The sequence below is a fragment of the Doryrhamphus excisus genome, linkage group LG20 (assembly GCF_037039965.1).
Source record: "Doryrhamphus excisus strain RoL-2023G ecotype Guam linkage group LG20, RoL_Dexc_Guam_v1.1, whole genome shotgun sequence".
Taxonomy (NCBI): Eukaryota; Metazoa; Chordata; class Actinopteri; order Syngnathiformes; family Syngnathidae; genus Doryrhamphus; species Doryrhamphus excisus.
Window position 1 is genome coordinate 11,508,158 of NC_136376.1, and position 12,439 is coordinate 11,520,596.

At 40.9% G+C, this 12,439-nt stretch overlaps 1 protein-coding gene across 1 annotated transcript in view; it reads right to left on the reverse strand.

Annotated features, from left to right (window-relative positions):
* Positions 1–667: 667 nt before the first annotated feature.
* Positions 668–12,439, reverse strand: part of plpp4 (phospholipid phosphatase 4) — a 52,205-nt gene continuing 40,433 nt past the window's right edge. Inside the window, exons 6-7 of the mRNA XM_058058032.2 lie at positions 5,590–5,760; positions 668–3,783 (exon numbers count right to left, since the gene is read on the reverse strand). Coding sequence (XP_057914015.2) covers positions 3,575–3,783; positions 5,590–5,760 — 380 coding nt within the window. The 3' untranslated portion in view covers positions 668–3,574. The remainder of the gene's footprint in view (positions 3,784–5,589; positions 5,761–12,439) is intronic.

Below are 12,439 nucleotides of genomic sequence, written 5' to 3' on the forward strand. Positions count from 1 at the left end.
GCATTGTTTGAACAAACATCATCCATCTGAATAAATGCCATGTGTATATATTGCATGTATGAGTGGAACTGAAGTAAGACTAATGAGGAGGTGATGTTCCTTCAAATCAGATGATGAAATGCAAACATAAGGTCAGAAAATCTATTAAAAATATACTTCTTCACTTCTACAATTTAACAGCCTTTGTCAGCGGAAGCCGCCCAAGAGGAGGAAGAGGACGAAGAAGTAGTTGGGGTGCCATTTGAGAAAGAGGAAGTAAGGAGGAAAACAAGGATACAAAAATGTTACGGTACAGCGCCAGGACGATGAAAAGGCACGGTCTGAGGGGTGAAATACATGTGAGTCACTTAATAATTTCTTTTGTCCAACCTTGTTGGTTAATCATTAAAATTCTAACAAAAGTTAGATGTTAAATGTTAATGGATGTCTGAGAAAGTGTATAAAGTATATAGTGAGGGTTTTACAACAGATATACTAATTAAATCACATATACTAATAAATCAGATTTCCCTTATTGCGGGCTGTTTTGGGAACCTGCCCCCCCCCCCCGCCCCCTGCGACAAACAAGGCAACACTGTCATCATGCTGCATATTGATATGCGACAACTGTGAGGTGGATTTGTTATTTCAGATTTGAGAGAAATAAGCCTTTTGTGTACGAAAAAAAATCTTCAAAAAATTCCGGTGCTATGGTTATCATCACTCTTTTCCTCAGGAGCACCCGTTCATGGTTAAATCACAAAAAAAACAAGGAAAGAACCTCAAGCAGATGTAAAACATGTGAAGAGTTGATGCATTTAATGCTTCCTGACGTCACACAGTAAGGTGTTTTTTTAAGAAATATTTGAGGTATATTTTTCCACAAACATTGGCTAAAGAGGTTCCACTGTCGGTGATGTTTGCAGGTTAGGTATGTTCTCTCATGAGTGCCTGATTGTGTATTTATTCATATACTAGTTACAGTCTGTATGCTGATTTATGCAGTGCTTGGCCAATCCTTGGGGTCCTCATATACTAAAGTGGTGATGGCCTCATTAAACTGCAGTGGAAGTGACTTCCCCTTAAAGGGAACTTATTATGCTCATTTTCAGCCCGCTTTGTATTGCTCCTATTGAGCAGCTACAGGAAGCTTTCTAGATCTTCCAGATTCTGCACCTCTTTCTGCAGTGTTTCCATAGACTTCCTGCTTTCGAACCAAATGGTCTGTTTAATTTACTCCAGCTCCAGCCCTCCTCTAGGTATGCCCACTCCACTGTGATTTGTCACACTTCTTAGCGCTCCCGAGGACTTCCAGATACATAGATCCATGTTTACTGAGTGAAGGCGATATGCAGCCCATATAAGGAAGTCTGGATCTAATTGACGTCAGTAGAACTCAATAACCCGCCCGTGTTAGAAACAAACACTAAAACGAAGCATGCAGAGCCATCCAAAACTTCTTTCAGGGCTCACGTTCAAGTGTGCAAACGTCATCATCTCATGCTTCGACATCGTTTAACACAAGAATGCAACATTATAGCAATATTTATAGGCCAGGAAAGTGGAAAAGGCATAATATGTCCCCTTTAATGAGGATTTGTGATGTCGTTTTCTATTCTGCCATCCTCACCTGCCTCTTATTGATTTCATTTACTCTGGTCACGTGTCCAAGAGGAAGGCTATATAAATTTGGATTTAGGGGCTGTAGGTGGACAGCTGTGACAGTGAGGTTAGATGTGAGATTGCAATTTCAAATGAGAAATACACAAGTGCAAGCGATGGAGAAAGAAATGGAACCCTGACAGTGTGTTGGAGTCGTAGACTGAAGTTACATATTAATAAAGTCCTACACGTGGACCACTGCTTCTCGGAGGTTATTGGTTCCCATTCATCATTGCGTTGCTATGGTGACACAAGAAATATTGAGGTCTCATAATTCAGACTAGATTCTTAATTTCACACACTGATTTTATCTGTTTCCCAGAGTAGCATCCATGATTAAAGGTACATTTGTATTTTTTATGTTCTTGCATTACAGTGGATGCAAGAGCATAAATACGGAGTGTGTGTTGTGATGTGAAAGAGGTTTGAGTTTCGAGAAATTAATTTAGAGTTTGTCTGGACGGTTAAACATGTGATATCAGGTTAAGCTCCTCCTCTATATAAGTGACAAATCACAGTGATGATGGGGGCCAAAAGCACAACCCCAGTTGCTACCAATCAGGAACCAACCCACCAAACATGGCGGTTCACACTGCTACATGATGGAAGACTGCAAGGACCTGCAGTGGGGAGTTAGGGAGGTGGAAAAGACGACAACGCCTTTTTGCGTGTATGTTGGATATGGACTGGATTATGTTCATTATAAAAAGTATTGGCTATAACTAAGAACTGGCAAGGAGCAATTCTAATACTTTAATTGTATGTCACCTTAATAATAATTTGTTGTACGGCTTAAAGCACTCACGTTGAACTAGACCAGTGACTCTCAACTGGTGGGTCACGATCTGGAGCCGTTTTGAAGTGGGTCGCAGGTCTTTGGCTGAGCAAAAGATGCCAAGGTGTCAAGTGGGGCAAAGCAGCAAGGATTGCTTATTGTGAGGCTGCCATAAAGCAGCTTATCTGGCTGCAAATACAGTGCTATAATCATACTATTTGCTATTTCACTAATTGAACGTGTATTTAACAAGTTACAGCAGTAACAAGTAATCAAATGGGGCACCTTTCTTAGTGACTTGTTTTTATGTCTTGCCATCTGAAGTGGAATGCATGTTGTCTTTATTGAATGACTCTAACACTTGAACTTATTTATACATGACAATGCTCTCGTATGAGCGTGGGTTTTCTCCGGGTACTCCGGTTTCCTCCCACATTCCAAAAACATGCTAGGTTAATTGGCGACTCCAAATTGTCCATAGGTATGAATGAGAGTGTGAATGGTTGTTTGTCTATATGTGCCCTAATTGGCTGGCCACCAGTCTAGGGCGTACCCCACCTCTGGCCCAAAGTCAGCTGGGATAGGCTCCAGCTTACCTTGTGACCCTAATGAGAATAAGGGGTATAGAAAATGGATGGGTGGATGGGGCTGCAATAATAATGGCTGCACTATAGTGACACATCATGACGTGGAAATCCAACCATGAGGTTAGATGCAAGCGACATTCTGTACATGTAGCACCATAAGCCCCCAAAAACATGAGCACGCACACCCGGTCAGGACTACCACCTTTCAATAAGGCAAAACACTTTCAAGTGTTTACAACTAATGCCAGCTTCAGACTACTTCTTGACTGATACACTTCTGAATATGCAACAACTTGAACAACAAATAATATCCAATATCAGTTCCTCATATTTCCAAAGCATGTATGATACCTCTTAGATTATATTTACATATAGACTTTCACAGCTGCAAAGCAAGAACAGTATAAAACACCCAAAGAAGAAAGTAGTGAACACCGAGACGGTATATACCAGGATGGAGGGGGGCGTGGCTTACTGTCCTCTGGAATGTACACAAGAGCCATGTAGCCAGTCAGTCATGTGGAGGGGGGTTCACTGGTCTGGTGAGACTGGTCTCGGTGGTGGCCACTAGTCATAGTGGCGCTTCGGTCAAGCCCTCTACGGGGAGGGTGGTGGCATTTTCAATGGGCCGATGATCCTCCTGGGGATGCGGGGGGCTGTGAGGGGTGGCAGTCAGGCTGGCGTAGGCGAGGTGACAGTCCGTGTGCAGAAAGGGGGGGTAGTGCTGGCGATAGCTGATGTATGCAAACAGCAGCCCGATCACTCCTCCAACAAAGGCATCTGTATAGTCACAGAATGCAATATATTAGAATAGAATAGACTAGAATAGAATAGACTAGAATAGACTCCCTTTATTGTCATTGCACAAAAACACAGTAGTGAAATTGCCAACGAAATGTCGTTGCCTGGCTCCCATATAATAACAGACACAAAAGAAGATAAGTAATAATAAATAATAATAATAATAATATTCATAATATGCTTCCATAAGTACTTGAAAGAAAACTGATTTAGCAAAATTAAATTGTTTGGTATAATTACTAACATCTTAAGGGATAAAAAATAATCTCCTACCGGATGGCGAATATCAATATAACTTGGAGTGGTGAAAATATAATAGCCATCTTATAGGTACAGCACCTGAAGGGGACTTTCATTATTTAAACCGTGTGTCAGGTCTCACTGAACTCCTTCTTTCTACTTCTGGTTGAAATTAAATATAAGATCGATTCCCACGTATATAAGTACCCGAGTGTGCTCTGTCAATGTTTCATCAGCTCCTGTCAAATAAATTGAATGGAATGTCATATGATGTAATAAATTAGTACGACAGTGATGGGAGGATCATGGGAAAAGTCCAAAGGGATGGTGGGACTATTGGTATTTATTAAGTGTACCCTGGCTGCCTGGATAATGGTATTTCCCAGCTTGTGTTTACACTGAGTGCAGATTGCGACCCCATAGGTTTAATAGGGTGCATATGCTGACACGCTGTTTGGAGGAAAAAAAGGGACAAAAAGTGGCGAAAAGGCAGTTATGGTGGTCACCGTGGACATATTTTTTGTGTCTTGCAATGTTAAACGTTTACCTTAAATTGACTTAATTAGGTATATTTGTGTTCTGTGGCTTAGTAAGTGCTAATTCCAGGTTTATTGACAGTGGCAAAGGGTACAGTATCTCATAAAGTAAGTACACTTCTATTATTTACTACTATTACTACTATTTTTATGACAGCATATCTTCTTAGGGGTCAACATTTAAGAAATGTTAATTCTTTCAATTCCACCCTCGGCCATCTCTATGTGGAGTTTGCATGTTCTCCCCGCGCACTCCGGGTACTCCGGTTTCCTCCCACATTCCAAAAACATGCTAGGTTAATCGGCGACTCCAAATTGTCCATAGGTATGAATGTGAGTGTGAATGGTTGTTTGTCTATATGTGCCCTGTGATTGGCTGGCCACCAGTCCAGGGTGTACCCCGCCTCTTGCGCGAAGACAGCTGGGATAGGTTCCAGCACCCCCAAGACCCTCGCTCGGATAAGCGGTAGAAAATGAATGAATAATTCTTTTGTATCATTTTTTCAGCCTGACTCTTCATACTTTGAAGAAATGATTAGTCTTGATTTATTTTTCCTCCCTGACCTTGTCCTTCATTTGCCTTGCCCTGTTAAAAATCACAGAATTACAGCTGTTGGGCAGCCTCCCTCATGAATAATCTGTACAGTCATATCCAGAAGACATTTCCTAAAATATTTACAAAGTTGTACAATCAAGCCCAGCTAACCTTGCATGAGAGACTCTTGAATATACGTATTTAACAGATTCCACTCCGATGGCTGACAGCATTTCTGAGATGCATACAACGCCTCTTTGTTTATTTGTGTCATGGATATACCAATGAACTCCTCCGCAGTAAACTTGATTCTGATTGTGTTCCACAGAAGTACAAATCCAGGCCTTGCTTTGTTTTTTAAAGCACAGCCTCATCACAAGTACACCCCTGGAATTTTGAAGCAGGGTTGTTTACAATCTGAACACAAGCTAATAAAGGACAGTTGCATCACAGTGTTGGAGCCTTCACGCTGACCTTGCCAGTGGTGCTTGTAGTCGCAGGTCCTGGACAAGGCAATCATCATTGCGCTGTAGAGGGGCAGCACCGTGGCACAGAGACGCCAGCTCCGACCTCGACCCTGACAGGTAAAGCACTGCAGCTTCCCCGCCAGGTAGAAGGAAGTGAAACCAAGCCCAGAAAATGCAACTAATGAAGAGAAGACAAAAAAAAGGGTCAAGGCGGCACCCGACTTCAGGTTGTTTGGAAGAATAAAGCTGAAATGAAGCACAGCCGTGCTATAAATATAAAGAATGATAACACAGTGCTCAACAGGTGACAGGGAAAAATCAATATATCCAATATAGTCTGTGTGACAATACTACATAAATCAATTTGACAAGTATTTGGGAGAAGTGGAAGAAGACCATCTACAGATCTGAGCATGTGCTCAACAAATACATTTACAGGCAATATGTGTTGGTGTTACAATTCATGTATCATATCATATCATAACATATTATATCATTCATGTATATAACCTATAATAACATGTATCTGCTTGAGATCCAAATTAACTAACGTTAGCTCAGCTAATTAGCGTGAAATGAATAGATACCCCAAAGTGTGTGTTCCCAGTTAGCCTGACTGAAATAATTTACAAAATAAGAATTTAATTATTTAGATCTTGGGCAACACACCTTGAATACTCTTTTGTGTGTCTGACATTGTTGAAAAATATTAAAATGTGAGACACACAATAATGAACCACCATTCTATGCGGGTAACAACAAATGAGGGGTAATAGGCAACACAAAGTGCCTGCAAGGCATGCTGGGTACTCCAGGGACCCTCCACACTACAATATAGTGAGATATTAGACATATAATTTGATGTACAAAAATCCAGAGCAGTCAGTGCCAGTCAACATGTAATTATCAGAATATGTAATCATTGTTTCAGTGGACAAAACTGTCAACATTAATAAACATTAACTATAAAATGGCAATTGTTGCTTTAATTGATTATGATGATAGTTGGAAACATAAAATATCAGGGGCTCTCAACATAAAGTTGAGGTTCCAACATATTTATGGCTCTCCAGAACTAATCATTTTGTTAATGTTATCCTCATCACCTCTATATCATTCATTGTCTTTTATTAAATCACCTCGTCTGGTTTTGTGTGTTTTGTATGGAGGCAGCACAACCACTATTTCAAAACATGGGATGAAACCACAAAACATGCAAAGAGGGTAATTGTTTGTTTTTACAAATTGCATATGGTCCCATTATTCCAACAGCTGCTTCAACCAAACGAAAAGCGGAAAAACAGATGAAAGTGGGGAAAGTGGCAGAGTGCTGACAAAAACAAACATAAAAAGGCAAACAACCCCCCAAAAATGCTGTAATATCACCTCTGTGGAATTTTGCATTGGACAAATAGAATATGTTTGACGGAGATTCATTTGAATAGGAACCGGGCAAACAGCCCAGACCTGAAGTGGATTGGGCAGTACAATAGGTTGGTGTTGATGGTAGTGCAGCCATCGGGAGGGGAAAAAATACAAGAATAAACACAAGGAGCTGGTAGCCACGGATATAGCAGAGTAAAAATATAACTAAAAATCACTGCACTGTGCTAAGCAGGAATAAACTAAAAAAGAACAAAAAAGCTGAAAACCAAGCAAAGTAACAACAAAAAGATCGCTGCTGGAAGTAGCCCAGCAGGGCAGACAAAGGTACTCAAACACAAATACCAGGCTTGACCAGAGAGCGAAGCTAACACGAGGAACACGAAGCAGGGAAGATTGTGTGGAACGGTTAACAATCTGGCAACAGGTGAGTAGAATGCCAGGGTTTTAATAGCCCAGATGAGATTGCTTGCAGATGCGTGATGAGCTCCTCCCCACCAGCGGAAGTGTACTGCACCACGTGGCAGGAAGATGGCAGCAAAGCAGCACCACAGCCCGTGACAGCGATTCCATTTATAAATCCACTTCTAAAATCCACTACTTTTTACAATTATTAGAGCCCTCTAGACATGATATAACACCCCTATTGTCACCTTTACACTCCTATTATTCTTTATTTACAATACATTACTCAACTGTAATGCACAGGCTGGGGGATCACTGCAAGAATACAGGACATAGCCGCTGCTGGAAACATCGGATGCTACCGAGCTAACTGGTTAGCCTCCAATTTATTTATGCTAAATGGAGTGGGTCAGAAGGACAAAGTAAGAAGCCAAAATGTACCACTTCCACATGGAATGGAGAGCTTTGGCTCTCAATGAAGGCGGTCGCATCTTTCCCCTCTCCTCCATTATCCCTTATCTTCCCTGCTTTGCTTGCTTCTTATGTCTTGTTTAGTCTCGTCTTATACTTTTTCAAGAGCCTCTCTCTGCACTGCTCTCCAAAAACCTAAATCATGGAAGGGATCAACTGGTCTCTCCATGCAATTGACACGATCTTCTCGACGAGAAGCTCAAGTTCGGGGGAACCTGCCTGCCCTGACAGAACGTACACCACCGGGTACGTGATGGACAGAATTTGCAGAATTCATATGATCGAGTTGGCCCACAGCTGCCCATCGTGAATGATTTGGTGGGCAAAGCCATTCCCACTCTGACTGTGACTGCCAATCCAACAAGGATGCCATCTTGGTGAAGATTTCTGCTTTGCAAAAGCAGTTGGATCAATTGGGAGGCCAGAATGGACACTAGGGTGGCCCGGTCTATTGGAATGTGACTTCCTGAACTAACCTAAACAATATTCTTAATCTGGAATAATTAATCTTAATCCAACACCTTCGCCACTATATCCCTACCCCGGGGCCATAATTGGCTGCAGGTAGCCCGGCTAGCTGTTGGTCGCATCGGTTACCATTTTCCCTTGGTGGCGCTGGTCTTGTGTCTATGTGTGTGAACAATGTTTTTACTTGTATGCCAATTTGTATGCCAAGGTTTTTTTTAACAGTCCCACACTGTGCTCCTTGATTTAAGAGTCTAGTGTGGAGTTGTTGTTTTTTCCCTCCCCTCTCCTAGTGTTGTCCCCCTTCTTCCTCCCCTTCATCGCCCAATCATCCCGTCCTGTCACCCCTTGTCTCACTGCATAGTATGTTGTATATGTATGGACGGATGATTGCACCATTTTGCTTGTACTTCTGTGTAAGTGACAAGAGTAAAGGCTCGTACTGGAAGGAATCTTTTCACTATGTCATATCCGACATGCTATGGCTGACTCCACGCAGTGTGAAGGTATTTCATCATTGTTACATTCAATGTATGAAATAACAACCCTAAGGCCACCTTTAACCTCATATTACTTAACATAATACAAAATAAAAAGACATAAATAGGACTTGTGCTCAGTCTGCTATAAAAGTGTTCCAGACATTTGCAGGACAGGAAGTGACGCTGGGACGATCAGAGTTGAGTTTCACCTTGCCATGGATTACGGCCGCAATGATAGCCCGTGCAATTATGAGGGTTATTGCGCATGCTTTGAGATAATTCGAACCTGCAATAAAAGCCTATTGTGTATCCCACTGAGCATTACAGTACCATTACTGACACCTAGTGACCACTGTTGACTACTACATATGTATTATGACATTAGGCAAACCTCATACGTTTCACCTCATGTTATAAGACTTAAACCAGAATATGCTCCACTTCTCTGCACACTGCAGTCAGCATTGTGCGTTATGTTAATAAAGATGCCAACTGAATCATTTTAAACAGGCTTAGCTTGGATTGTTTATTTTTTTGGTTTTGCAACAATATGCGTGTATGTATGCATCAAGGAGCTAAAATGATTTTCACATTTTGAGATGAAGCTAATTTGCAATTCTGGCCCAGATTAGAATCAACCAAATATAATTTTTGCATCCCATAATATCGAGTTTAAATATGAATGCAAAGTTGTGCAGAGTACAAGGGAACATCACATGAGCGAGAATGTCCTTGCAAAGGGAAACATTTCTCACTGTAAAAAACAAAATCACATTTGCTAACACCCAAATGGCCAATTAACTCCAATTTCAAGCGAGATCAGGATTATAGGAGGAGATGAGGGATTGTTATATTTATTATCATGAACAAATACTGTACCATGTGGGAAATCATTACTTGATCCCCTGCTGATTCTGTATATTTACGCCCTAACAAAGAAGCTAGGTATGTCAGCATGAAGCACACCAATTATTTCTCTCTCTTCAGCAAGAAACTTAGTAAGATCATTAGAAACCACCGACCACCAAATTTGAGCTTCCTGGCACCAGCTTGGCTCCTCATCTTTGGAGGCAGAGAAATGCTGACTGTAAACCCAAGAACCCCACATCCCCACTGAAAAACATGGAAGTGGATTCTGCTTTGGGGCTGATTCTCTGATAAGGGTAAAGGAAGACTTCACCGCATTAAGGAAACAATGAAGTACATAAACAGTCAAATCTTGGAAGATGGTCTCAGCCAAAACACTGAAGATGGGTTATGGAGAGGTCTTCCATTATGGCACTGACCTTTAGCATACGGCCAAGTTAACAAAGGCTCAAAACAAGTGCTGAGCCACAGTCTGCCAACCTTACTCCCATAAAAGTCCACGGAGTGAGCGCAAAACTTTTAGTTCCTAAGCGATAGCCTCGAAAACTTTCTGGACTTTGACCTTCAGAAGAATTGTGTTTTTCTCATACCGACTGTTGCTGGCTATTGTTCTCAGTTTGAGTAACATCCCTTGAACAAGCTTATCTATCATTGGAAGTATTACATGTAGTAATGTATGATTGGTGGTGATATCGGACCAGATTAATGTCCGTATACCTGAGATTGTTTACTCAAGATTGCAATATCGGTATTTTATCGAAAGTAAAAAATTGATGATAAGAGAGCAAGAATGGCACACGTGTTTGCCTCAGGGGACAGAAATGTTTTCACATTATAGGTGTGGAATGATCCCGATATTAAACAAACTTGATGTAATATACGTAAAAGGTTTTCTCTATTGAAATGGTTCAGTAGACCAATTTGTTGCCAATCAGGGTTTTTTATTGGTAGAATAGAAAAATCCTCAAGTGTGAACTTGACTTTAGTCAGCATCTGAGGGATTACACTGAGAAAAAAATGCATATTATATTTGTGAGGAGAGTCACTGTGTGTCTTCTACTGGTAAGATGAATATAATTAGCTAATTCATTCTGAGGAGAAAGGTTACACAAGGAGTCCTGGAGGTGTATCTTATTACCACAGAAGACTGTTCCTCAGGAGGCAGAGGCACACATACAGGAAAAGGACACGGAAGGACACAGTGGTGACAAAATATGACAGGAGTGAATCTACTTCATGCATTTTAGAAGCCTTGAGAGGTAAATCCTGTGGGACAGTCACACTGATTCCTAATGAGGGAGATGAGTGCAGCCTGATCGTTTTCTTGTCTTCAAACGTGTTGTTTAAAAGTGAAGAGGCTGCATGTCTTTGCACGTTTGATTGCTGCAAACACCACAGAATGGAGGTGATGAGGTGACAAACTTCCGTCACATATTGAATATGACAACATACGCACTCAGCAGGTTGCATAACGGTACATGTTGAAAATTTTGTAAGTGTGCATGGTGTGTTGCATGAAGACATGAACTAGTTGAAAACAAGGCACTCAAAGGGAATCCGCCACAACAATAAAGCTTCTAACTTTATGTGTTGTGACACCAACTGAGCTTGCATGAACGCATTCTTGTATGTGTCCATCGTTTCACTGTGCTGTTTTTCCAAGGAGGTATTAATTAATTTGATAATTAATTTGGTGTAAACAACACATTTGCGACCCTTAATTGCTTCCCAGTAGCCTGCACTTGACATGAGCGGTCCATGTATGCTACTAAATGTATGGCTCCGGCCATTTTGTAAAAGTATCTCTCACAAATGAGATCATGGTGACCCGTAAAATGGCCAGTAGTACATTTAAACATTTACACTGCATGTCTGTGATCCGTATTGGTATCAGCTGTTATCACTCATGGATTATCATATCGGTATCGGCAGCATAAAATCCTGATCGGAACATCCCAAATGTGTAGTATTCTGGTTACTAGGCATCAGTAATGACAAAAAACATGAATGAGACAGGACATTTGATGGCATTACCTACGACATGAAAAAAAAATATCCTCCCTTTGCGTGTGGAAGTGGTAGGTTTTTAGCTTCTTACTTTGTCCTTCTTGTCCACTTCATTTAAAATCCTTTCTTCAATTTAGAATAAACAAATTGGTGGCTAACTAGTTAGCTTGGTAGCAAGCTACCCGTATGTTTATGCTAAGTCCCTGTGGGGATCTCGTAGCCTTCACATTACAGTTGAGCAAACAAAAATTAATAAGAGTATAAATGTCATTATAGGGGCATTATTTCACGTCTGCGGGGCTCTAAAGGTAAAAATGTAGTCCTTATCGTGGTTGGATCTGGAACCAATTAACACAACACTCAAACTAAATTTTATGAGGTGTGTTGTATTGTGTTTTTAGGCGATCCTCAGTCAACTGATTACTTCTGTTAATACAACAATTAATTAAAATTAATTAGTTTAAGAGAGACCATTGTTCCCTAATTTTGCATTACACCATCATGCAGAATATTAGAGCACATATTCTCTCTGTCTCTGAGGTCTCCACCCATTTATGAACTAATCTTAGAAAAGCAGTGCAGCTAAATGCAGTAAGAAATGATGGCTTTAATTACATGTAGTAGTTACCAACAAACACGTGAGGTGTCCTACTACATTTGTTTTGGTGCATTTCTGATTAGCAAACATGATTAAAGTTAAATCATCATTTTAACCCACACAGGGATGTCAAATCTGTCAGACGTTATTTAGCATCCACATTCCACTTTAGATCAGCC